The 27,798-nt window shown below is 39.3% G+C and overlaps 2 protein-coding genes across 2 annotated transcripts; one reads left to right on the top strand and one right to left on the bottom strand.

Moving 5' to 3' along the window:
* The first annotated feature begins 233 nt into the window (after positions 1-233).
* Positions 234-13,375, top strand: LOC306963915 (sodium- and chloride-dependent creatine transporter 1). The gene is made up of 14 exons (XM_079557676.1): positions 234-721; positions 2,442-2,735; positions 4,622-4,753; positions 5,345-5,663; positions 5,975-6,107; positions 7,079-7,213; positions 7,292-7,395; positions 8,239-8,363; positions 8,441-8,553; positions 9,541-9,681; positions 10,121-10,223; positions 11,098-11,198; positions 11,274-11,444; positions 12,602-13,375. Exons 1-14 carry the CDS (start codon positions 691-693, stop codon positions 12,728-12,730), a joined length of 2,031 nt encoding a protein of 676 aa, XP_079413802.1. The 5' UTR covers positions 234-690; the 3' UTR covers positions 12,731-13,375.
* On the bottom strand, positions 12,882-27,798 carry LOC306964391 (solute carrier family 26 member 6-like; the record flags this gene model as incomplete). Its single annotated transcript, XM_079558384.1, has 19 exons — positions 12,882-13,019; positions 16,216-16,337; positions 16,715-16,769; positions 17,100-17,405; positions 17,691-17,801; positions 17,928-18,020; positions 18,540-18,609; positions 18,977-19,083; positions 19,169-19,264; positions 19,943-20,020; positions 20,110-20,223; positions 21,841-21,988; positions 22,672-22,754; positions 23,022-23,174; positions 24,824-24,988; positions 25,308-25,480; positions 25,560-25,670; positions 25,923-26,062; positions 27,680-27,798. 19 exons carry the CDS (start codon positions 27,796-27,798, stop codon positions 12,882-12,884), a joined length of 2,382 nt encoding a protein of 793 aa, XP_079414510.1.

Here is a 27,798-nt window from a genome sequence, read left to right as displayed (position 1 = left end):
TTACTTTGTCTGTAATGACCTATGTATATCCTGTCAGCTGCTTCCGGGCACCTGTGGGCATTTATCTACAGTTATTTGCGTGGTTTGAGGTCAAGGACATTTGTAGCGTAATAAACCCATCCTTGTGACTCCTGATTTGGCCGCTGCTGCTGATGCTGTGCGCACCGCACTGCTCCGGTGCGTCCAATCCCGTCCACAGCAGCGGGAGGGGGCGGGCTCAGCCTCCGTGACGGCTCGCTGACAGCGCAGAGGGTCACATTTTAGTCTGTCGAGGAGCGGCATCGCGCACAGGTTTATGGTCCTCTGACTTCGCTTTTTCAAAACCAACACGATACTCTTCTTAAGGCGCAGTATTACTTTCATCTAACTGTTATCCATGAGATTCTTCAGGCTTACCTTCAAGTGCTTCGTCGACTGCTTTTGAATCTCCGGTGTCTACGGCTACTCTGACCGCGGCGCTTTGTGAATTTCCATCTTTTGACTGAGCCAATAAACACTAAACTGAGAAATTTGAATTTATTACGAGAAAGTGAAATAAACTCAGAATAAGCGGTGCGCTGCGAAGTGCCTAACGTTACATCCTAGTCTGCCAGTGAAAGCCCGCCGGTGTTCTGTTTGAGCCAGACATAATACAACTTAAATTGCCTCTGGCTTTAAGAAATATTTGGTCTAGAGCCTTGTCCTAACAGTATGTCACCTGAAGTGGAGGACAACAATCACGGTAAGTACCATTTCATACAGTTATGGTCATGTAAGGAGCTCCCGGCTCCACATTGTGCGTCAGTCTTCAGTCCAGTAATGTATTCACCAACACGTGACTTGAGATCAATAGTTTTTTTTCTTTTTTTCTTAAAACATAAGCTTTATCAAGTAAAATGTGACTTTGGCCGTTATTTCTCCACTAGACCTCGCTCCAAGCCCCCTATAATTAAACACAGCATGTATCACCAAGACTGAAATCCTGTCAGAGTCTGGTCGTTACCAATGACCTGGCATCCCTGTGCGTATCCCCGTTTACGCTCCCCCTCAAACTGCTCTGATCTGGATTGAGCTGCCTTGTCTTGCGTCCAGACCTGAGCGGCTCACTTGATACCCGAAGATATGCCACTAATGAAGCGTCCGTTTTGTTTTCAGTCATTTTAGTGACATGCTGAAAGACCTAGTTTAAAAGGAAACAGCCCCGCCACAGTGGGCACGAGCAGTGGCGCATACAGTATTATCCACATTGCTTTGCACTGCAGCTCCTTTATCCCAGTGTCAGACTGTCAGATAAATTAACTCTATTTAATCAAATTAGCGGATTTGGTTTTTTTTCCCCCTCAGATTTTAGTGTAGTAGTGAATGGTCTGGTAAATTATTATTATTATTATTATTATTATTATTATTGTTATTGTTATTGTTATTGTTATTGTTATTGTTATTATTATTATTATTATTATTATTGTTATTGTTATTGTTATTGTTATTATTATTATTATTATTATTAATTGTATCACTTTTAGGGTTCATTTTGTCAGACACTAGGGTTAGAGATGTTGAAATCGTTTTACTTTTACATGTTTCAGCCGCAAAAAGGAAAGGTAAAAAGATTTCATCATAACCCCAGTGTCTTGACAAAACGAACCTGTGATACTGTAACACGAGTAGACACAATGAACATCATAAATGTTTATTATTATTATTTATTTATTTATTTATTCTATATTGTTTTGAAGATTTTATGACACTCATGAAGAAGCTCAAGTCTGAAGTTCTCCTGGTCTGATAATTGGAAAACATACTGCTCTTTAGGGGAGGAGTTAGACATGCCCTGCTTTGTTGTTTATAATGAAGAAAGTTTGAGTTCAAAGATTCCCTTGCGGACTCCCCAAACTTAAACCAATCAATCACAAGCTATGTTTTTTTTTTTTTTCATATCTTAAATGCTCACCTCATGTAATGCTGATTTTAAAGGTGGAGGTGCCGCGCTGAACAGAGGTCGCTGCTGTTCTCTCACTCAGAAGAGACTTGTTTCTCCCATACAGTATACTGCTCATTACAGTCATTGTAGCTAATGGAGTACAGCACATTATTCTGTTACTAGGAGTTTTGCCTTAGCAAGAACTCTCTTATATGTAACTCCTTTCCTCTGGAGGAGTAGGCTTCATGTTCCAATTACCAGACCAGGCGAACTTCAGAAAAGTACTTGGTGGGTGGCAAAATGTCTTGCGCTCAAAGCAACAAAATCAAGATTTTTGAAATGTTTTGCTCCAATGAAGGCCTCCATTACTGAGAATTTATACAAACTTCATCATCCTCATCATGCACAAACTGAAAATGTTTTACTATGTTTAATCGAAAGCTTCTTAGTGTAACATGTACTTAATATACTATTTTTCTTTTTGTCAGTCTTATCTGTCTCCTTAAAGGCTCATGTAATCGTTACTATTCTGTGGGTCCAGGCGAGATGCCCCTTCCTCAGCTGGAGGCAGGGACTCTGTCAGATGAGGAGGGCAGTGGGTCTGTGCGGTCCCTGGTGCCCAGCGCAGGTTCAGGGTGTGGTGATGGTGCTGGGGCTGGCCCTCCTCCAAATTCTGATGGCACTGCAGCTGCAGCCAATGGGAGTGTGGCGGTCCCTGTAGTGGAGAGAGAGACCTGGACCAGACAGATGGACTTCATCATGTCCTGTGTGGGCTTTGCTGTGGGCCTGGGGAATGTGTGGCGCTTCCCCTACCTCTGCTACAAGAATGGAGGGGGTAAGGCTCAAACATCACCTAAGAAATGCCAAGCCAAAGTATAGATTTGTTCTTTGCATTCTGGAATACAATGGAGTGATTGCAAAAAGTTTACTGGAAAGCTGGGAAGTTTATTCTTAATTACAGTAATTACTGCCCACTTGTTCTCATATGGTATTGACCCCCCTTTGCAGTTGGAGACCTTTGACAATACTTATTTAGCACTGGTGTAACCGTTTAATATGGTTCCCTGGAACTCAATTTTTATTGCTCTTATCTGTCCTTTTGTGAACCCTCTGTAGCGGTAGCAGTGTACAGTCACAATGCTTATCTTTAGCCCTACCCTCTGTTTATTTTGTGAATGTACAAATGTGCCAGAGCAGCTCCCCCTCCCTGGTGCTGTGTCTTGTGACCCAGGGCTTTCATACCCACCTTCTGGTATCGTATAACAATGGCCAGTCTCACACAGTGCACCCCCGTAACTCCTGCCCAGCATTAACTCCAGTTACCTAGCTCTCCCCCTGATAAGATCCTCCAGGTTTATGGCACACTGTAGCTGACGTGCAGGCGGATCTATGATAGGATTCATAGTTCATAAGAAAGAAGTTGTTTACGAGACCATAGTATGGTTTAGCCCTGACCCAGTTTTAAGTTAGTCCCGGTTAAGACGTGTTATGTTCTTGTGTTCATGAGGGTTTAAAGATGGTTTGACCTTTAAGTCTTTCCACTAGAAGACAACTTTTTTTTTTTTTTTTAATGCAATTAACATTAAAACAAACAATAAATAAACATTAAACATTTAAAAATGCCACTGTTTGCAAGAGTTAAGCCGTTTCAGGGATTGATTTATTTAGTTAAGTATCTTATAGAACAACCAAAAGCAAACACATAATTGGGACATTCATATGGTTTTGAGCAGAAACACTCTGGGCAGATTGGGGTCGTATAAGCCTGCACAATACTTGTATATAAGGCCCAGAATGCACCAGGAATTTGCAAGTGTTTATTTCACACTTCCAAGGGGTAGGCCCTTAGTTAAGTGTTCACTATATCATCGTTGATTTAAAGGACTGTGCACAATTTTAGGAAAATACAAAATATTATGTTTTGTTTGGCACATTCCAGTCCTAATTCAGATACTTTGTCTTGACTATTGCGAGATAGAACGATTGCCTTGGCTGTAGTCTGTGCTCCAGTGTTACCAGTATTCATATGATTTTAAAAAAAACTACCTTTATTCCATTCGCAACTTTTTTTGCACCTTTGCTCTGTCCTTTCTGTCTCTCCCTCCCCTTCCAGCTCCACACACACCATGTTTCCTTATAAGGTTATGAGCCCTATTTCTCACAGAAAAAAACAGAATGAAACACAGGAAAAGAAATCACATATATTTATTAGTGGGATTATTATTCTTAGTATAGTCATGTCTTTTTTTGCTTTTGTTGAGCCTGTTCAACCTCTGCTTTGTCCTGTGTAAATGTCCGTCCAGTGATGTGTCCGTCTTTCCTTCCTTTTCTCTCTGCGTCAGAGCAAGTCATGTGACTCCCCCTCCCATCTGTGCAGACTGTGTTGGCTATACCCATTTGTATTATTATATCCCTGGAAACAGACAGAGTCAAATGCCCGATGCCAGGTGTTAAATATAGATTCATTCTTGTCGAAGTATTTTTTGCTGCAAGTGTGTTACGTAAAAATGTAATGCAGGTTATTTATAGTTGGGGCTGTAAAAGGCAGGCTACATTGATGAATGCATTGAATGTCAACAACAACTATAGACAGTTGGATTCAGAACATTTCTAATTCAATAAGGAGCCCCAGTAAAGCATCAGTCCTCTACCATACAGTTAGAGCACTGCAGTGATTGGTGACATTATGACTTAATAAGACAATTTCTCTATGTTTTGCAGGGGTTTTCCTTATTCCCTACCTGCTGATTGTGTTTATTGGAGGCATCCCAGTCTTCTTTTTGGAGATTGCTCTTGGACAATTCATGAAGCAAGGAGGGGTTTCTGCCTGGAATATTGCACCCCTTTTCAAAGGTAAACATTCTCAAAAGGTATTTTACAACTCCAGCTAGTATCGCAGTTTCCTATATATATTTATCATTACATTTTCCCTAAATTAACGGGCACTAGAGTCTGTGTCATATCTGGGGCAAAGTGCGTTTGAGAGTGCAAGGTTTGGGAGTAGGACCTCGGCAGCACACCTAAACAGACAGATCAGGGGCAGTGTTTGGACTCAAAACGTCTTTATTTGACAAAAAACAGCCTCGTATTCACTGGGGAAGAAGAGTTAAGGAAATTAGTACCAATGCGGCTATCGATCCAACACGTGGAGCTCTAAAACCGGTGCTTCAGTGCCAAATGAGGAGAGAGAGGTGCAGTGAGAGAAAGATGTCTAAGCGAGATGTCATTATTGAAAAATAGCCTCTTTTTTTCACATTTCTGCCTCGAACACCAAACTCACTATCAGTGGCCCTGACTACAACGCTAAGATCCCAAAATGCTCACCTCTAACTTGCAAAGACTGCTATTATTTAAGTAATGTAACCATTGTATTTGCTGGGCTTTAACTGTTTGTAAAGCAAAATTGCAACATTTACAATTTCTTTCCATCCTCTCCCCTTTCAGGTTTGGGCTTGGCCTCTATGGTGATTGTGTTCTTCTGTAACACCTACTACATAATGATTCTGGTGTGGGGTCTGTACTTCCTGTTTCACTCCTTCACAAATCCTCTGCCCTGGGCTACCTGTGGTCACCCCTGGAACACGCCCAACTGCACCCAGGACTTCAGACGCTCCTGTCTTAACCATTCCGCCTTATCTGGCCCCATCAGCTCCTCCAACCTGTCGCTCTTTGAATCTATGAACTTGTCTACTGCCCAAAGTCTCCTCAATGCGACCTGCTGGGAGCACGAGGGCCTGCGTTCCCCTGTCATCGAGTTTTGGGAGTATGTAGTTTTCTATTTCGTATTTTTTTTATAGTGAAAGAACTAACAAACAACTTCATAATTACAGTAACATCCATAGTGGGTGCGTAATATGAGAACAATAATTAAATAAAACACCTGCAATAAATGTATTTTTACTGTTGTTCTCTGTAACCATATTAAAAGTACCTGTGCTACATATGAATGAAAATAAAAGTTACCATTGCATCGATTTGTACATGAACAAAATAGTTCTTGGTTACATCAGTTTGTATCCATAGTATAATATGTTTCATTGTGGTTATAATGATATACTGTTTGTTTTTCCATAGGCGTAAAGTGCTCCGTCTCTCTGGAGGTCTTCATGAGCCCGGCGCCATCAGCTACGAGATGGTGCTGTGTCTTCTTGTCACCTGGATCATCGTTTACTTCTGTATGTGGAAGGGAGTTAAATCCACTGGCAAGGTAAAGGCGTCTCTGTTGACTGTGATATAACATGTTGTTGTTGTTGTTGTTGAGGGTCATAGAGTAATGAGGAACATTACTTGTCAGACCAGATATGAAGCTTTTTACTTTGATCCTTAATCAGATTGAATTGTACCGAGGGTTCAGACTTATGTGAAATCATATTACACATAATGACTGAGGCAGTTGTAGTATGTTTTCTTCCTGGAAAGTGTATTATGCTGAATTTAAATGGCTGTCCTCATTTGCACTCATGTAGTTATTTGTCAGGTTAGAAACTGGTATATTTTTTATTTAAAAGAAAATTGAAAGAATATCAAAACCTTAATCATTCTACTTCCAAAGATTATAAATTAATGCTAAAGCTAATGAAATGTCTTAATTTTCCAATTTAGAAACTAATTTGTTTGCATCATTTGGTGTAAGAGCTTCTTGGCAGAAATAATGGAGTCAAAGGCAGCAGCTTTAAGCTGATTTGTAACTTCGGGTCAGAAAAGGGATTTGCACTTGTTCACAAAATGAAACATTAAATGTGTTATGAGTGACAGATTTGTGTAGTTGATCACAAGGGTCATATTTGTCTGGAAAGGTTGCCAAAAACCCCTGCTATTGCAGGAGGTTTACAAATTGTCTGGCTTTCCATTTACAGGCTACCTTTTCTCCAATGTAACATGACAGGCCCATTACATCTCCAGGAGGGACCAAATGGGCCTCTTCTTATGAGTATTTACAGCAGGTAATGCTTAATACAAGTGATCATGTAAAACATTAAAAACATACTTGGTAAAACCAAAACATTAGCAGAGCATTAGCCATTGGAGCATATTATTAACCTGTTTGAGTAAGCACATTTTTATATTATACTTGCTGTAGCTGTGTAGTTTAGCTTCTTTAACTCAAAAGGTTAGAAATATTTCAGTTCTCCCCTCTGAACAGAACACTAATATGTTGTATGTTTTGTTCTTTTGTAGGTAGTGTATTTCACTGCCCTGTTCCCTTACCTGGTCCTGGTGGTGCTGTTGGCCCATGGAGTCACTCTGCCAGGAGCTTTGGACGGGATCGTTTACTACCTGAAACCAGACTGGTCCAAACTCGGAGAGGCACAGGTGAGAGATGTTAAACCACCCTAAAGGAAAACAAACAGTCCAATGATCTCACAGACGTTCCTGCTTCACTTGCGTTAGGTTTGGATTGATGCTGGAACTCAAATCTTCTTCTCTTATGCCATCGGTCTTGGGGCTCTGACTGCTTTGGGCAGCTACAACCGCTTCCACAACAACTGCTACCAGTGAGTGTGGACACAACACTACTATCTCATGATCCTCAACACACAGTTCACTATTAAGAAGATATTATGGCCTAAGCACAGTTGCATTCCCAGCGTTTCATAGTTTGACAAAAATCGAATTGGATGAGGGAAGAATAGGGTAACATTAAGTATGGATACAGTAGGTAAAATATGTCTCCCTATCTATTCTTGTACTTACTTGAAGATACTGCCAAAGATAGTGCTACTCCTTCTACTATTCATTCAAGTCTATGAAATTGCTTTAGTAAATGCTGTTGTGTTGGGTTACACAGTTGACAGCGACCACAATGTGTCCATTGCTTCAGTAATAGCTTGTGCCCTGTAGCACCATGGACTTTGGAATTTACTATTGCAACAACTTTATTGCTAAACAAGTTCCTTCACATCATCACCTTTGAGGTGTGATTTAATAGATGTACATCTACAAGTGATTCAGCAAGGCAATAAATAGACTGCAACTGCAATGTCATTAGATATGTTTGTGGTCTCATGTACTTTTTCTACCTTCAAGCATTTCTATTCATTCCACATACTTATTTATTTATTTATTGACACATTATGCTGATGAACTTTTCTAAACTTAGAGACACTGAGTTTTAATGTTGACAATATATTTTTCTATTTGAACACCAGCCATTGGTCTTCATGCTCGTAACTGTCTACCTGACAATAACAACTTTAGGGAAAGTGGTATTGATCTTAGATCCCCCTCTCTACTTAGGTCAATATTCACTTGCATCACGTCATAAGCATCACGTTGCAAAGATGGGATTGTTTTTTCCGTTATTCTGTATTCTATATGACTTTCCTGTACTTTTGCAGGGATGCGTTCATGTTGGCCCTTATCAACAGTGGGACCAGTTTTTTTGCTGGTTTTGTGGTGTTCTCTGTGCTTGGTTTCATGGCTGCAGAACAAGGTGTAGACATCAGTAAAGTAGCAGAAAGCGGTAAGAATACAGATTCCTTAAAACTGAAATTACCTTACCAATACCAGGAGGTATTATGCACTACTTTGTGCTTGCAGGTCCCGGTCTAGCCTTCATAGCCTATCCGAAAGCTGTCACACTGATGCCGCTTGCGCCTCTCTGGGCTGCTCTTTTCTTCTTTATGTTGCTCATCCTGGGCCTGGACAGCCAGGTAATACACTGCAGTTAAGACGAAACTACCGACCACGACAACTACTGCTGCTCTAGTTAATGCTAAAACTATATACAATATTTATTACTATTATTATCATCACAACTACTACTGATTTTTGCTTTATTTTTAACTCTTTCTGATATTAATTTCATAAGATCCCCAAAGTGACGTTTATATGTAGGTCAATCTGAAGTAAAATGTATGTATGTTAAACTAAGAGAGTAAAAGCACCGTTACTCTCACCATCTACCCCCAAGTACACTCAGACCCAGACTAGACTGTCTGTGTTCGACTGTGTTTCTCAGACTCTAGTTTGTTGCCTACGTCTATTGTTTTTCAGTGGAGGGATTTGTCAATGAGCTTCTGTCTGATTCACACACAGCAGCTGTCTGTGTCAGTCCAGTCACACACTCCCACTCTTTTTCCAAACAGAAGAACTAGATGTGGAAAAATAATTTTTAAAAATGACTAAATTCTAACCTTGCGCAAGATGAATAGCCACGAGATTTGTGTTTTCACAAACTCCCAAAAATACATCTTGAAAGACTCCAATATGGTGGCCTTGCAGTGAATAGGCGGGTTATAGGTTAATTTTACTTAACCGATAACAACAAGCACTTATATCGATACTAATTAGCAACACAGTGACGCCTAAAAAACACAAGGTGCTGATATTGTATTTTTGCAGTCGGTTCAATTTTTTCTGGTAATTTACATTTTAGCTGGTGGTTAGGGTAAGCATAATGATTTCATCCTAGTACTATATTATTAATGTGCTGTAAAGTAAAGTGCTATCATTTCATTTTGTCAGTAATTTAAGTTAGTTTGGTTTCCTGTAGTCAACACATAGGTCACTGTGGACACCTTAGCCTCCTGCACAAGTGTTTCGTTTTAATAATGAAACGACTGTAATTTCAGTCAGTGTAATTCTACCCGAAGCCTCACTTTCTCTTCTGAGCGTCTGACTGTCTTTGTCCTCTGCAGTTCGTTGGGGTGGAGGGGCTCATCACCGGCATCATGGACATGTTACCTCCCAAGTCCGTCGTGGGGTCCTTGCAGCGAGAAGTGGTAGCGGCGATCTGCTGCCTGATCTGCTTCCTTATTGACATGTCAATGGTGACCGAGGTACACTAAATTTTATATTCCATGTTTGTAATATTTTGTATTGACCTTCCTGCCTAAAATGGTCAGTCTAGCATTAGAAATAACAGTGATGAAATCGAATACATTTGAAAAAGTGTGTCAGGGAGGCTTGAAGGAGAAAATACTCTCTGTGAAGGAATGCAGTTGTATGCAGAATGCAATACGTGATTGTTTATCTGTCGGTGTGTGGCTTCAGTGGCCACTCTTCAGGGAGCGCCGCATCTCGCGGCCACAGTTGCTGAGATAAGCTCCAGCCACCTGTAACCTCTAACTCAAATAATCTTGAGAATATAATCACTGTTGCACATAGAGGCACAAGCAGAACTCACTGGGAGCTGAGAAGGAAGGCTAGAAATAGGACTTACATTAACTATTTAAAGTGTGGCCTTGTTGAAGACAGTTTTATGTGTGTTTTTTCCAGGGAGGCATGTATGTCTTCCAGCTGTTCGACTACTACTCTGCCAGTGGTATCACCCTCCTGTGGCAGGCCTTCTGGGAGTGTGTGGTGATCGCATGGGTTTATGGTGAGAACGTCATAGATTATATGTAAATGTGAAACATGGTGATGAACATTACATTTACAACTATAAAAAGTCTGTGATGAGACTCCATTAACAAATACATTTCCAAAAATGGGATGAAATCAAACCAGGTCAATTTTTTTGCTCTAAATTGGAACAAAATTATGAATAAGTCATGGCAGTTTTAAATAGACACTATGGAAGTATCATAAGTAAGATGACAATCGTTCACTTCTTGGCCTATTGCACCTTTACAAGCCTGTGTCACCAGTTTCTTAGTCATTATTCATTCATTTCATACTTAGTGGTAAGCCACTATTGTAGCCACAGCTGCCTTCGGGTAGACCGACAGAATCAAGGCTGCTAATCTGCACCACCATCACTAACTCAGTCACTCACTACATTCACATAGGCGGTAGGTGAAGTGTCTTGTCCAACCCTGTCTACCATCTGAACCACTGACATTCAAGACTATGTGAAGCTAAATCTTTTTGCAGCTAAAATTCATCAGATGACCGGTGCAGAGCTAGTTCTGTTTTTCAGTTTAGACCTGGTCAATTTCAGATTTAGTCTGAAGCTAAATCCGTTTGTTCTTGTGCTAGTCCAGGTCTAAACTGTTTTATTTTCATTTTGTTCTGATATGACCATCTTTCGTAGTTGCATTCATTTGTGTTGTTTTTTTACTCACATGTAAACCCGATACCGTGGTTTGTTGCCATGAGCTAATTTACATCTATAGTTCTACACTTGCACTCACAAATACACCCCTCTCTCAATCCTGGCTTCAGAAAGCCGGGACGTTCTTGTTTTCATTTAAAATCATAAAATACTGACGCGCCAAGTGTCTATTTTAAAATTGTCTGGTATTTATTGTCAGGTGCTGACCGCTTTATGGACGACGTTGCTCGGATGATCGGGTACCAGCCTCTTCCGTACATGAAGTGGTGTTGGTCCTATATCACTCCTTTAGTTTGTGTGGTAAGTGCGTCTCTTTTATTTTTAGAACTGTCATGACAAGCTGCTAACTTTTTACTTTCATTCATTCATTCATAGGGCGTGTTCTTTTTCCACGTGGTGAACTACAAACCCTTGACCTACAATACCGTCTACACCTATCCACTGTGGGGAGAACTGCTTGGATGGGCCCTCGCACTGTCCTCTATGCTTTGTATCCCTCTCACTGTTCTCTACAAATTGCTGCGATGTAAAGGATCTTTGCGGGAGGTCAGTACACACAATATGTAACCTAATGTTTTCTGTTTACACCTTTTAACATCTCATAAAGCATGTCTCCTGGGTTACTCACGTCAATAAATCATTTGTTCCCTAGTAGCAGCAGGCCTGTTTTGGTTGGTTTCTCTCATTGTACGACTTCATTTGGATATACAGATCAGCATAAAATGAGCATTAAATGTATGTTCTGTATACAATTTTGCAGAAAGTGTCCATCTAAAACACCATCACTTTACACGTAACAGACAAAAGTCATAATCACTCATGGTTTTTGATACTTGAGCTCTTAACTATAATTTATCTGAGTACGGTCTGCATGTCCTCCTTGTGTTGGTGTTTACTCTTGTTTATCCTCATATTTTCATGCACTCCTACATACACACTACTGATTTGTTCAATAATGGGTACATTGCTTTATTTAAATCAGCACAAAGTAACCTGTTTACCATAATAAATCCTTTTCGTAGTCCCTCTGGGGGTAATACAAGTGTTAATGGGATGATTGGGGGGTCTTACATCTCCTCCTGGTGTCTTTGGCCAGAAAACCACAATTGCAACTTCGCTGCCTCAGGGTCGGGGGCCCCAATACACACTAATGGAATCACGAAGAACAAGCTAACAGGCTAATGGGCAAAGCTAGCTGCGGGTTAGCGCCACTTTAGCAGTATTAAGTTTGTGTGAAAAATGTTCATCTCCATTGTGTAATTGGATGTACAATATCCCTCTTTCCCTTTGTCTTTTCTGTCAGCGTAGTATTTACTCTCACGGACAATTAATGAGTAAAAAAAATGAGTTACTTAGTACTGCTTTAAACATGCATGCATCCTAGCATAATTGCCCAAGTAAAATGTATAACTATGTATTTTTTACTCTCCAAACAATGCTGCATCTTAACATCACTGGTTCTGTCCTCAGCCAATCACAAGGCTTGTTAAGGCTAAAAAACATACATTCTACTTTCCCCACAAAAAAATATTATTGTTTTGTTTGGCGGTTTTGATACGTGATTCCTCTGCTTCATCAAAGGTTTTGAACTAAAGTCTCTACCTAACATGATAAACACATATCAGGCTAATGATAAAGCTGTTAATAATTCTTTTTTTTTTTTTTATGATTTTATCTCTTCTTTTTTCCCTGTGTTTCCACAGCGATGGCAGCACCTCACCACGCCTGTGTGGGGACGACACCACCTGGAGTACCTGGCCCCTGAGAGCGAAGCCAAGCTGCTGCCCTCTACAGGCACAAAGAGTACACTGCTCTTTGAGAGTGTCATCTAAACACCAACAACAAAGCAGATGTTGCCCTTTTCATAATCAAAACACAGTCTGAACACAAATTTAGTGACATATCTTACTACAATATTTGACTTTCAAAAGCCCCCGGGCAAACGGACCAAAGATAAGATTGACACAAGACACAATAACTTGCTTAGCCCACAATATTGATAGGATGCATCCCGAGCTTGACTTCTGACTCTACCTCGTCCTTCTCTTGCCCCGCTGCCTTTGTGCCGTCCAGTCCCGTCTGTGGTGTGACCAGTGTTGTTGCTGCTGCCCTTATCTTTCGCTTCGTGTAAAACAATCATTTAAGTACCATAAACTGTCCTGTTGTAATAGCCTAAGTAGCCATCGTTAGAGAGCTGCACAGTATTAAAAACACCAGCAATAATTTTGAAATTGAAGAAGTGATTGGTGACATTTGGATTTAGGAATTTGAACAATTGATTTCATAAGACCATCAGCTTAAAACGTCCAATCTTAAACTTCCAAAATAAATTCAGCTTTGCCTCTGGAATTACCATGATCATCATGTAAATCAAATACTGTATTTTTATCGTTTAATCTTTATTTATATTTCAATATGATATTTGCCAGTATTGCAGTAAGAATTGATTTTCAATATTGTGCAGCCCAATGTAAAAATATGCCATATTTGAATGGAAATAGCTTAGATGCCATTAAGTATACTTTGTGTCTCCTCGTTTGGTTCGCTTGGTAACACTTTTAAATAACTACGCTCTGTAAAGTCAGTATTTTAAAGCAGTCGATTTGCCTCGTTGCCAGCACTAAGTCAGCATTATCCACTCAATGTATTAAATCATAAGTAATTCGATCAATGCAAAAGTATTAGTGTTCAATGTGTAATATCAAGCCTAGATTAACAAATACATGTTTATTAGCGCTTAATGACACAATAGTGGCGAGCTATTGCAAAGTGTTACTAAAAGCTCTGAACCATGGCATCCCCATTTCACACTCAGCATTGTTTTCTACCAACTGTGTTTCTTTGCACAAAAATAGCTCCCATTACTGACAAAGAGAAATTAAAAATAGACATTGCATCAGCGCCGCAACCAGATCTGTGTTTCGAAATTTCCTTGTTGTATTGTAAAAATCTGTGATCAGTATTTCCACCTTCAAATGAGAAAAAAAAGGAGAGGTTTTGATGTGCAAAAGGCAGGTGCAGGAAAATGAGGTGACAGAAATTTGTGGAGAAAATGTGAGGAATGCAGCAATAAACGGCCCAAGATGGACTTTTCCTTTTGTATGGCTCTTTATTTACATTATTAAAGATTATAAAAAGTCAGACCATTGAACACAATAAAACAATGAATAGAAATAAGTGAACGATATATTGGCATTATGACGCATAGGAAGTGTCCTGAGGTTATCTGCAGTGTAAAAGTTCAAGTCAGCTTCATTTCCTTCTTGCAGCACTGCATTCAGTTTCTTTCAGAGTAGCAGGAAGCCAAGACGTCAAACCGCAAGTCCCTCAGTTACTAACAATAATTTTTAGCTTATATAAGGCATTCCCTTTCAGATAACATTTACAAATACATGTGGCAAATGATCAGTTTAGTGCCTCCATACAGTTTCATAATAAAAAGTAGGTAGTCATTTCATTTTGAGAGTGCGACAGAAATGTTACAAGGTAGAAGAATACAAGGCAGCTCGGAAATGTCACATGTCTAAATGGGGAAACCCACACTGACTGACGGCAAATACATTTCCAATGACACACTGACTCTCAAAGGGACAGGGAGCAGTGGAGGTCCTTCGTGTGATCAGGTTTCATTTTAAAATGTGGCTAATTTACTCTTGTAATGTTTGAGTCAATAACTTCGGGAGAATGATACAATAGTGTGATTGTTGTTGTAGTGCCCAATCAAAACTGTGCAAACAGTGCAATAGAAAATAATTATACAATATTACATTAAATACTGTTAAATATGTGCACGGTGACATATTTTTGTGCCAAAACAAACATTTAACATCATTAATTGATTGATTGATAAATTAGTTTAGACTAAATTTTGCCTCCTTTGACTATAAATGGCAAATTTTGAAATATTTTATGTGCGCTCAAACTACCATTGTGCAATATAATCCAGATCCAGAAAAAGAGCATTTACCCGTGAACTACAACATTAAGAGTCATTTTGGACACAGGAGTTAACCATTGTATGATATGACCTGTGTATGATACGATCCACTGTATTTCCCTGACCCAGTCCATATTTATCTATATGTATCAGTGGCTTGTCAGGCCAGTGTGTAACTCTCATTCCTCCCTGCTGTCCTCTTTCACAGCGGAGGAGAGCAGAGCTGCAGTGATGACGTGATGCTGCTCCATCTCATTATACAATATCATAAAAAATCTTGTTTCCAAGGGCAACCGGCGCCATGTTGTGGAGGTGGTGCATTTTTCCCTCCACAAAGAAAGAGGAGGAGGAGGAGACTCACAGCAGCAGTGAGCTCAATGTTGGCCATTGAGCACCAAGACCAAGGATGGAATATTTTGCCCCCTGCTGGTTACATTTGCGTGATGCAGGTAATTTCCTGAAACAATATTACAAGTAAAAAGTTATCAATAATTATATGGACAATATATTTACAAAATAATATAATATTAAGTATTATGTTTGTGTTTTTAAAACAAAATCAAGTTTTGAATTTTAATAAATTGAAAAATATGTAAACGCTATTCAAATTGTGTCAATGACGTACATAAAAAAAGGATTAATGATCCTGAACCAATGCTCTGTACTGAATACACATAGTAAAAGATTATGCGAGATCTTTGCACTTTCTACAATCCAGTTTTCTTTAAAAGTTCACCAGCTTCATTGTTGTAACACAGGGGTCACCGACCTTATTTCAGCTGAGGGCTACTTTAAGAGCATTAAGTTGTTCGAGGGCTACCAGTTAAAAACAAATCCTAAAGACTTAAACGTACACTGTTCATTTATAGGATATTGACCCCATATTATATTAAAATAGCTTTATTTTAAACTCATACTGAGTCACAAGAACCGAAATAACTGTAATTTTAAGAATTTGATTCAAGAAAATGAAGTGTTTTACACTTTAAAAGTCCCAAGGGCTACTGGACATGCCCCAAAGGGCCCCTGGGTGCCCGCGGGCACCACGTTGGTGACCCCTGTAATGTAACACTTATCTACCCAAATGCTCACTCATCATATTTTTGCACAGGCTGAATGTGGCCCCGCAGTTAAAGGCCCTGTACCTGACTTTGTCCAATAGTTGAATAAAATTCATTAAAACCATTTGCGAGCAAAAACCATTGTGTACAGCTCATTTGTATCGATTGTACAGACTGGATGTTGTTGCCAGCTAGTTCTCCCTGAAAGTCATGAAACGTGTTCATAAACTCATCTCTGTGACAAATTGAGACGTAACGAATGAATTAGAAAGTAAAGAATGAGTTTGGACCACAGATAAAAATGTAAGTTCATGCTCACCCCTGGCAAATATATTGTCCTCTGAATGTGAAGAACTGCATCATGGACCGTTACGAACAGTCGTTTTTTCGGGATGGAGCTTGTGAAGAAATTTGCCTTCTCAAACTGCTCAATAACACAAGCTGAAAAAACACACACAAAAGTAAATTCGAATTATAGTATGTATTGTACACAGTATAGCACAAGTGCTCAATGCATAAATTAATATTATGCATTTTATAAATGTTTTATTTTCTTTATTTAATGAAAAGTGTCAATCATCCGTTTTAGAAAAATGTTCAACATTTTAATAAAGCTCCGTGAAAAAACTTCAAACTAGAAGGTCACTATAATCACTATAATGGTCACTAGATTGACCATTGTAAGAAAGGACCAAGTCTACTCTCCAAGTTTTACAACTACTACTTTTTTTTGATAACCCATACTCAGATATGTTTTAACACATGTGGGTGATATACCCATACAATCGTCATGTTGTTAAATCACTGTTGCCACTCACCTTGGCAGCCCGCAAGATAGATGTCCACATCAATCTCTCCAAAATCCCTGAAAATCTAAAAGAAACAGCCATGTCACAGTCTGTTCTTAGTCTGTTCACACAGACCTTATGTGCTATACAGGCACACAACAATTCATTTACTGTACTGCCAAAAATATAGCATTCGGGTGTATACTGTACAGCACAGAAATCTTTTCTACCTAAACATTTACTTGGAACTCCATTACAATCATCTACTTTCAAACCTTCAAAAAATGTTAAACTAAAAACCGTAACACACTCCTGCAAAAGGCTTTAGATTTGTTATAGCAAAAGTGTTACATTTTTTTCTGAAATGTGTCAGTACAGTAACCTGTAACATTCAGCTATATAGCCACATACTTACATTTTTCAAGGTCTTGACGGTCACCGTGTCCACAAAGCTGGTCGTGGACAGATCCAGGATTATGCTGTGAGTTTTTTGCTCTTCATCGGCCGATACTTCGTCCTCAATTTGACGAGTGTCTGTGTCAGATTCTGTGTCTAAAGTGGCTGCGTCGTGTTGATAAGCCCAGTTCACTTTGCCATTAGTTTCTGCCATTAATGATGGAGCACCATTTCCGTGACTGTGTCCGTTCAGGCCTGTGGGGACTTTGCTCTGGGACTCAGTCAAAGTGAAGCTGCCAGTCGCCTGGTAGTTGGCGTGCCTTTTCTAGCAATACACATACAATACACAAGATTTACTGGAAGTGGAAAGGAACAAGATTCTAATTTACTTTCATGCACATGTTGCTGTTGTTGCTATTAGATGGTAATTCTTTGAGTTAAGTTTATCACTACACATCGTTTTGCTTTTTTACATTTTTACATGATATAAAATCAATTTTGTTGATTACTTTTACTTGTGTATACTTGTGTGCACATGGTTGTTTCTCATGACTGTGCTATACAATTTACACAAGCAACTTTTAATTGTAAAAATAAGTTTGTTGCGTACTTGTTTCTTTGCATCTTTCTTTGCTTTCTTTTTCTCTTTTTCCTGTTGACGCTTCAGCTTGGCTCCTTCCTTCTGTTTCTTCATCAGCAGTTTTCCGATTTCAATCCCGCTCTTTTCAAACGGCAGCACAACACCGGGGAAAACAAAGTGAGAGGACAGAGATAATGAGAGCCGTTAGCAGTGTTGATGAAAGCACAACAGGGACCAAATGCTGCAATAGAGTTTATGAACTCACACCTTCTCTTCCAGCGCGTCCAAATACATCTCAGCATTTGTGTAGTAGATGGTCGCAGACGAGCGGAAGATTTTTATTCCGGGGATTTCTTTTGCCTGAAGAGACACAAAAAATACTGGCATTTTCAGGTCATGTAAATAAAATATAACAACCACTTTCAGATGTGCGAAAGCAGAAATATTATAGGATTTTAAAGCTGCATTATGTAACTTTTTATGTGGAAATGAAAGTTTATATTTGTGCATATTTGACTTTGTATTGACACAGCAGCTGTATCAGTGGTCAGCATGGCGCCTTTACTTTAGATCACAGTGGTCTCTCCAACACTCCAGGATCAACTGTTTTGTAGGTTTTGTGGTGAGAGGCTCCGTCAGCAGTGAAAACCTTCCAAACAATTGATCCTGGAGCATCCTGTGATGGAAAGTAAAGGCGCCATGCTGTCCACTCGTAGATCTGAGTCAATACAAACTCAAATACACACAAATATCAACTTTTTTAACCCCTTTATGGAAGGGGTTACCACACTTTCCCAAACTGACCCCCTTTTCACTCCCTCATTGGTAAATTCATAAAGCTTCTCTTCCCTCCACAACATTGTAAGAATCAGCTCATACCTGTTTGTAGGTCTCCGTTTCCAGATACAAGTCGGTTCCTGGCACTTGACCCAAAACAGAGTAGCGAGGCCTGTGCAACACAAACCCGTGTGTTAAAGAAAGATTTCATTTAATTACAGGTTGACAGAGCAGAAACTGTTGTCTGTAAACTATTATACGCCCATGTATTTGATTGGCTTCACTGCTAACTACCAACTTGACTACAAATTACTGTTTCGTCGATTTGTCCCAGTGCTATAATGACAAAGCTGTCTGAGGCACAGTAAAGAGGAGATTACAGTATATTAAGGAAGACAGCGGTATTAGTGGCCATACCCAGGTAAGATGGGACAAATAGACAATGACTATTTTCCCCATGAGGTACTACCAATACTTTTTGTTACACACCCCGTTGAATCTATAAAATGTACAAATAAACAAAATAAATTGGTAGTTACAGTTGTGTCCTGAAGATTACGGTCAGAATGGAGAACATAATAGAAACTGCAAGGCCCAAGTCCAAGTTCAACAGGATGGTGCTTACAAATGTAATTAGCCACACGAGCTACAGACGAATAAAACAATGTGAAATTAGTGAAGTTGACTTTTTTGTATAAACTTTTTAATAAGCGAGGGAAGAATCAGCCTACCAGATCCACTTTGTTGGATCTCCAAAGTTGAGGCACATCGGTAAACTGCTTGAACATTCCTTTGAGGTTCACAAACACTATTGTAGACAGGACAGCCTTTCAAAAAAAACAAGCATGTACATATCACTAAATACAACAATACTCAACATGAAAAATGACAACTAAGTAAAAAGGAAAAAAAGTAATTCAGTAAATAAATGGCAACATGCACTGTCACAATCTTAATATATACAGTTCGCCTGAAAAGTTTACATACCCTGGCAGAATTGTTTGACTTAGTTTGCTCTTTTTAAATCATAATGAAAAAAGAAAGTACCAAAAATGACCCTGATCCACAGTTTACATACCCCAGTTCTGTGTAGGTAGGTATGAAAATAAAGTTCACCAAGTATCAAGAAGAAGTCCAAGAATCTGGAAAATCAATTATTTCTCCGCTTTCCGAGAAATGTTGTTGACAGTCACTATGACAACGGCTACAGTACGACGACCTTTTACTATAAGTACTTTTACTATTGACAGCTTGGAGTCTTGTGTGGTAGTTGTGGAGAAGGGTCTGCATATAATCTAATGGTAAAGCCGCCCAATTCCTCTTGATCATAATCTCATTTTTGGTACTTTCCACCACAAAAGGCTTCACACAACCACTAACTATGAGTGACAAAATAACTTTTTGTGTTATCTTTCATATTCTTTGAAAAATAGTCCAAAAATTCGGCCAGGGTATGTAAACTTTGAGCACAACTGTATAACTATTAATTCAGGGCGTGGCATCACCTTTGGGAGATCTTCAAAGAGCGCTCCAATTTTCAGAACAATAATGAGAACAAGGATGGAGGAAATAAATCCAGCTACCTAAATAAAAGAAAGAAAAGATGGATACAGTATATCATCTGTATTTTGCAACAGGTTTCTAGTGTCTAATTCAAACAATTCTACATTACTTGTGTCTTTCCCCCAGTGCTTTCTTGAACCAAACTTCGACTCAAGGACGATGTGACGCTGTAACACTGAAAACAGGCTCCAATGGAGTTACTCAGACCAAGGGCAACCAGTTCCTGCAAGACACAAAATGCAATACATTTTCATAATTTTGACATCACCGTCCTTGACCAAGTTATCTAAAAATGCACTATTGATTAGTTATTTCCTCAATCATGCTCAGTGATAGCCATTCTGTGCATACGGCCCCTCAGACCACCCTCAGGAACAAAACCATGTGCGTCATATGAGGCGAGATGAGAAGAGTTTGTTTCAACAGAGGCACTGTAATTCATTTCTGTTTTTGACTGTTTTTAGCTCATAGGCTTTATTAAAACAGGAGAGCACAGAGTGAATAGGGAGGGGAAATTGCCAAAACCGGGACAAAAACCCTCCACACTGACGAAAAAACGGTGCGTACATCGGCTGCCCGTCCATGTATTTTCCCGGAGGCTAGAGTTTCTGCCAGTATGAGTGCACCTTGGAGTGTGCCAGTGACCAGTTAGGCAGACAATTTCACATTCTTTCGGTAGCAGTCACAAATTATACATGAATCTTTTTGTAGAGTGGGATGACGTCTGTGACGACGCAGAGCCGAGCAAAAAATACATGATTTGAACAATTTGCGCATATTTTTTCCCATGTTTTCCATTTTCATAACATCTTTCCAGTCACATGAATGTCCTATGCGCCAATTACATAGCACATATAATCCTTTCATATGGCATTTACTTGTTCATCAACCCAGTGTCGCATCAGCACAGAACCTCAAGACACATCTGAGCACAGTTGACTGCGTTGGGCTTGTTGAGCATTAATGATTTTGCAGAGCAGCACTTAGAGCTTGAGTGCTCTCAGCCCAATGATCCCGGTCACATGCCTCTGCAAGTACTGTGTGCTTGTACAGAGCTGTGTGCCCACTGCGAACAGTAACTCACTGTTCACTCAAATACTCCGATATTATTAAAAACTGAAAGGGGCTTTGACGTTTTATCGGCCATTTAATAGCAACAAATTAAAAAACAGTGCGGAGTGATGGTGCAAAATAAATAAAACATTATAACAATATAATCTTTTATACCATAATATTATGCATTGACATAATAAGCAGGTGTAAATAGACCAGCGCACCATCAAAATGAATTATTTAAAAGTAATAAACAAAAAGGATGATGAGCATATGGTCACGATTGATTGTGTGTATATTTCTGAGATGGAAAACTTGCCTTTAGCAATATTGTATAGCATTTTAGCATTCTAGTCTATACTTGAAACGTGAAGCCCTTAAAGTGTTATTCCATGTTTTCTTTGTGCAGACGCCATGATAGTGTATGTAGCAGAGTATGAATGAAACAGGAGCCATCACTGCTGGATTCGAGTAATACATCGGGCCATCTGCTTACAGTAAAAGGCCGTCTAATTCAATTGTCATAAAACCAGACCACAACACAGTCACATGACAAGTATAGAACATACAGTATGAACATTTTGACCCACCTTTTTCAGGGAGTAACTACAGTTGAAATCTATCCTGTGGTTATGCATATTTTATAATGGGAAAATAATATTCTCTTTTATAATATCTATAAGCTTAGTGATTTTTGATACATTTGGCTTTTGTTGAAACCACGCAGCATCGGCGAATACTGTGAACTCATTCTAACGATAAAGGTAGTTCTGTATATGCTGCTCACCTGGTTGCTGTCCACCTTGTACCCATGTTTTAGGGCAAATGTCTTTCCCAGAGAAATGTTAATGGCGTAGCCCACAATAGCCACAGCGAAAGCATCACCGATCACCTGTGAGAACAAACCAACGTCTGGAGCTCGTGGGGCCTTGAGTCTGCAGCAATGAAGAGTCAAGAAACAAGCATTTAGATACAGAGCACGAAGTCAGGCAGTCTTGGCATATGATATACTGCCTTTGGGGCAAATCGCACTTTACTGTGACTGATTGGATTAGACCCTAATGGAAAGTGAAATGAATTTATCTAACAAGCCTCACATACCCAGAGTTCATGTCTTTGGCTCTAACTAATATCCTGTAGCTCAGACCTTGCAAATAGTGTATGCAGCAATATCAAACAGAAATACAGTTTAGATAAATGGAATAAAATAGCTACTGTACAGCACTGTGTATCATATAACTTACAATATGAACTAATCAAAGTATAGATAAATCAAGTATTGTAGTGGGTAAAGTATTACAAGTCTGTGTGAAGGTCTATTCGGTCCACGGCCGGTATTAAGAGTAAACAAAAGAGTTAATAATGACCACCGCAGTAAAGCAGTCTCTTATTGCCTCCCACGGATGATAATTTAGAGCAGGTTTCCAGCCCTGTGGCTTTACTGGGAAGCTTTTTTGGAAACACTTTGAATACAGAGTCAGAGTGACCCTGCTTGTACCACGTTGTGATATTTTATCAGCTGCTTTGTGAGGCTAAAACCAGGATCCCACACGGTAGAGTCAGTGTTAAGTCTAGTCACTGTTTTTTTGTCCCTTTGAAGGTGAAAATAAGAACTCACCCACTGGGAATCTCTCCAACCACATCAATGTGATACAACGCGGTCAATCCAGCAAAATGCGTGACGATTGTTGCTACTATGACCTGCAGAAACACAATAAAAAATTAAAACAGAAAACAAAACAAAAGATTTCTTCTACAGCAGTGGTTCCCAAATTGTGGTTACAGTTTTTGTGCAATTTTAGTCATGGTTCAATGTATGGAATTGGTTAAGTCAAAAATGTATTTCACTTACTTAAAATTACCACTATTTACTCAAGTATGTGCTTTTTTGTGTTTGGGAATCACTGCTTGTACACTATGAGAATAACTTGGGTTAAGGTGCCCCCTGCTGGACCACAGAGGACCTACCACTATGAGTTCAATTGGGATGGGAAGAGGCAGCTTCTTTGCATAGCAACCATTGACTTCTTTGACCACAACAAGAACGACAAGAGCCACAAGACTGACCACCAGCTCCGGGATCTTGGTCTGAGGCAGAAGGCTGCAGATGTCCACAACCGTCTACGGAGTAAAGGAAACCAGCATTAAGGGTGGTTGCTGTTGTTGGCTGAATAACAGCTTTTGAAGGCAATCATAGTGTATCAGTTATAGAAAGTGGTGCATGCATGTTGGTTGTGGAAAACGGATGTAGCCAAAGCTGCTCAGGGTAAAACCAACAACGACCACTGATTCACCTTATTCATGGATAGGCGAGTGAAATTGTACAAGGACACAGAAACAAATACTGATCAAAAGCAAGTATTTGACCTAATAAAATTTTAATCTGTGAATTTATGCTCCAACCACTGAGCCACTGAACTAAAAGTGCTTGGCTATAGACCCTTTAATTCACGGGTAGGCATGTTTGTGTCATGGAGGGCCAATATTCTTCATTGCCAAAACACCAAGGGCCGAAACACACAACTGTAGCCCAAAGTAAAGCACCTTTTTTTCTACAAATATAAGTTTTGCACATAATATACGGCCTAATGGGGTGTTTTGCTGGCAAATGTGAAAAGATTGACAGTATTTTCCACATTTTAGAGTCCTTTTCATGTATTTGGTCTCTAATTAATGAATAAATGTTTCTTCAAAGTTCTCTTGGGGGCCAAAGGTTTTATGCTGGAGGGCCGAATTTGGCCCCCGGGCCTGACGTTGCCTACCCCTGCTTTAATTGTTTGTAAACATTGCGGGTTTAGCTGGAGGTGGGAAGCTCGATTCCCATCTATTTAAATTGTAGCTGTTGCCATTGTAACAATAAACAAATGTCTAAACTGATGTTGGAAATATCAGATAAACCTTATTTTATCGTCTCAAATGTCATTCCTCTTGTTCCTGCACCTTAAGCCACAACAGGACCACATTATTTAGTTGTAGTTTTACACTTATAATCGCTAGTTTTAGTTTAATCTTATTTCTCATGATTACTTCCTGCCTCCAGCTGATGTCACTGATGATGTAGGCAGCGAAAGGCTGTATAGGCAATTAGACATTCGTAGTTACTGCTACAAGGTACTGCTAACTACAAGTATAAGTGACTCTGTGCATAAATTCAAATCATAACAACGCCACCCAAGAAGTGACTTCCTGTTTCGATCCAGCATGCCAAAATAAAAGCACACAGCTCATCTCATTGATTAGTTCAGCAGGTACTTGGAACATCACAAGAATATAATTAAATACACATATTGCAACTGTTTTATCTGTTAATAGTTAGGCAGAAAGAAAGTTGAACTAATGAACTGCTGAACTAATGAATAAGATGGTGCTTTTATTTTGGTGTGCTGGAGCAGGAAGTCACTTCTTGGGCGGCATTGTTATGATTTGAAGGTATGCACAGAGTCAGTTTCATGGCCTTTATCAACAGGAAAGTAGAGACTTGAAAAGGAAATCTCAGGGATCCGTAGTTAGAGGAATTACCCATTTTATAATTTGGTGAGTTATGAAAGTAAATCAAGTAAATTGTACTAGTCCCTTAGCAGCAGAACACGTCACAAGTATTTCAGTACAATAGATAATGAAAGTTGCAGTACTAACATTGACGAGCTTTGTGATATGATAGGTGAAATTAATGTCTGTGTGGTTTTACTTAGTTTATATATCTATAAACTAAGTTTTACTTATTAAATTAAAAGAATGATGATCAACAGCAAAGTGTATGATGTACTCACATAAATCAGAGAAAGTGGTCCGTTGTAGCGCGAAGGCGAGACTCCAAAAATATATTTCAGTTGGGACACAAAGACATGGCATGCAGATGCCGTCGTGTAGCCCCGGACCAGCGGCTCTGACAGGTAATTGACCACAAAGCCAAACCTTACCACACCCAGCAGAATCTGTTGTCATAGAGAATTTGTTGACACTGGCCACGTCTAAAAAAGTAACTATGGGTTTCAAATCTCTTTAAAATAGTGCAGGAATTCCTTTTTTGCTTGCTTGTTTGTTATCTAAGTAGCAACATGATACTAAAATTATGCATTAAATGTCTATTGTAACATCTCTATTTATCACACATAACATAAACATTTTACAAAGTTTTGAAAAATATTTTAAAAACTAGATAACATTTCAAAGTGACATAAGAGCCATACAGAACTACAAACCCATTCCACTGCTCTCCCTCATAGCATGAATAAATAAAACACACGCACAAACCTGGAAGATCCCAACCAAGAGTGTGAGTGAGCACGCGATCGTCACTCTGAAAGCATCTCTGGCATCAACGTCCACTCCTCCCGTATTATTGCTTTGGTCTAAAGGAAAGTCTGAGTCTGGGCCGAGTCGCTCTGTCACGCTACCAACCATGATGCTGATCACAGCGAAGGTACCTACACATAGAACAATTCAAAGTGGTTTGGCATGCAAAGGGAAGGACTGATTTTATTTAATCTCCCGGATAATACTCACCAATTGAGATATGTCTGGAAGTGCCGAATATGAAGTAAACCAAAACTGGGAACAACGAGGTGTACAGGCCATACACAGGCCGTAAGGAGGCCAGTAGTGCATAAGCCATACCTGGGAGAAGAAGCAGAAATTAGTCACTAGTATCTTAAACTTAATTAAAGTAATCTACAAACTCTCACGCATACATTATCTGGTATTTTACACTTATTTAAACATTGTATTTTATTTATGACAATTCATGTTTTAGATATAGGTGACTTTTGGTTGTATCATCTATGACTATATCTACCTGACATACTGAACAATGAGACCCTTGTTTTGTAAAGAAAGCAGTGTAAATGCATTCTTGGTCAAGCTACAGACCTTGAGGCAGGTGCATAATGGCCACGCTGCAGCCAGAGACCAGGTCCCCAATGGCATTTTCTCTGATGGAGTATTTGGGGAGCCAGTCGAGCACAGGAATCCACCTCTGCAAGATCTGCTTCAGTCTGGGCACTGAACATCTGCCACGCAAAAACATCACTGTTTGTATAAAGGAAGGTGGTCGGGAGTGCTGCACTGGGTCTGAAAAAAGTTCTTTAAAAGTGTGTTAAATGCTAAAAATCAGATGCTCTTTCAGGATGACAAACAAGGCAGTCCGAGGCACTCTGATAACGATAAAAGTCCTTTATTAGGACTCTATTAGGACTTAAATCCGAGTGCCTCGGATTTTTTTCCTCATGCACTTTACCACTTAAGGCAAGTCTATTCCTCTGCTCATCACTGTTTGCATGTTTATAGTGTGGAGAGATTAAAGTTTTCATTAAATGACCATGCTACAATAAAGGCCTTTTAACCATTGATTTTCTTTGAGTGCCTCAGTTTTGCATCTTTTTTGTAGCAATTTTAGTTGTAATGACAAGATTCTGTTCAGATTGCACTTTTTAAATATGTTCAACATTTGGGAGGGAACCAAAATACCGTATTAACTGCTAAACTAATGCCTTCTTTAGGTTCATCCCCCGATGAAGGCGAAAGGCTGAAACATGTTGAGGGGTTTATGTGCAGTCAAGAGTGTTTCTTTTAGTAGAAGGGGCTTTTCACCTCTTTTTGCAATTCAGAACATGTTTGCAGAGGTCTCAACTACTTTTGTTTTACACATAAGACAACCAGATGGAGGTCTTTTTTTTTTTTAAAGGGATATCCAAATTGCAGTCTTTGTACTTTACCAATTGCAAAAATTCAAATAGACATTTACTTTGAGGAAGAAGGAAAAGAGGAGACTCAAGGCACAACTGACTTGTAATAGTCCTTTCTCTCATAATATACTGTACCTATACCTATATCCAATAGCTCCCAGAACTGAACAGTAAGTGCATGCAGCAGTAGACTATAGAGAAAGTCAACAAATCTCTCATGAAACGTACATCTTGGTATAATATTCTTTGTGCGTTGATGGAGTTGCCTACGCTTCCAAAACGGCAGCATGTGGCTTGAGAATGTGAGCACCTGCTTGTGCTGTGTCACTATGACCCGGCCTCGTAAAAAAGCAGATAACGTTTGCTCACCAGCAATGTGTAACTGTTGGGAACATTATTAATGACTTTATTAATTTGCAATTGATTTTCTGAAGCTCAGTTCACCTTTGAACAACATTGGTTGGTGCAACAGTTCACATGTCATTTACATTAGGGATACGAGCTTATTATCTGAATTCAGTTTAGTTAGTGCAATCAAAGTGCAAGCAAAAAATATAGTTAGAAATCTAATTTCCATGGGACTTTCCTGCCGGAAAAGTTCATTTCAGCTTTTTTTTATTTCTTTTCCAGAGTAGTCCTGAACCCTGTTTTTTAGCACTTCATTTTTGAGTCTTCTTTCAAATATTAGTGGGTGCAATTAAAAGCAGACAGTATTAAAACATACATTTAAAGTTTTTATAATGTCTATAATTTACTTCAACTTTTACATGATATACTTCTACGGACACACTTTACAACACTCTTTTCATTTATTCAGGCTTGGCAACACCACAATGCAAACCGGTTTCATGAAAATGCCTTGGACTGGATTATGTAACAAATAATTAAACTGGTGTTAAAAATGGAGTTTAAAAAAGAAGCAGGTATACTGTAGTTTTGTACCTTGTGAATTCCTTTATCTTCTCCCCCACAGTTGGTCCGGTTGAGCTTATGTCTCTTTGGGCGACTTCATCCAGGCGCACCTCATCAAACACCTCCCGCTGAACAAAATACTCCTCCAT

Source organism: Gobius niger (assembly GCF_951799975.1).
Source record: "Gobius niger genome assembly, chromosome: 6".
NCBI classification, from domain to species: domain Eukaryota; kingdom Metazoa; phylum Chordata; class Actinopteri; order Gobiiformes; family Gobiidae; genus Gobius; species Gobius niger.
The sequence above is the reverse complement of the archived record's forward strand: the minus strand, read 5'-3'. Positions and strand labels throughout refer to the sequence as shown.

Excerpts from the sequence above, each read along its gene's own strand:
- LOC306963915 (XM_079557676.1), top strand. The coding sequence starts at position 691 with ATGTCACCTGAAGTGGAGGACAACAATCACG. Across the intron at positions 722-2,441 it reads AGTGGAGGACAACAATCACG|GCGAGATGCCCCTTCCTCAG; the intron begins GTAAGTACCATT and ends CTGTGGGTCCAG. Across the intron at positions 8,364-8,440 it reads CAGTAAAGTAGCAGAAAGCG|GTCCCGGTCTAGCCTTCATA; the intron begins GTAAGAATACAG and ends TTGTGCTTGCAG.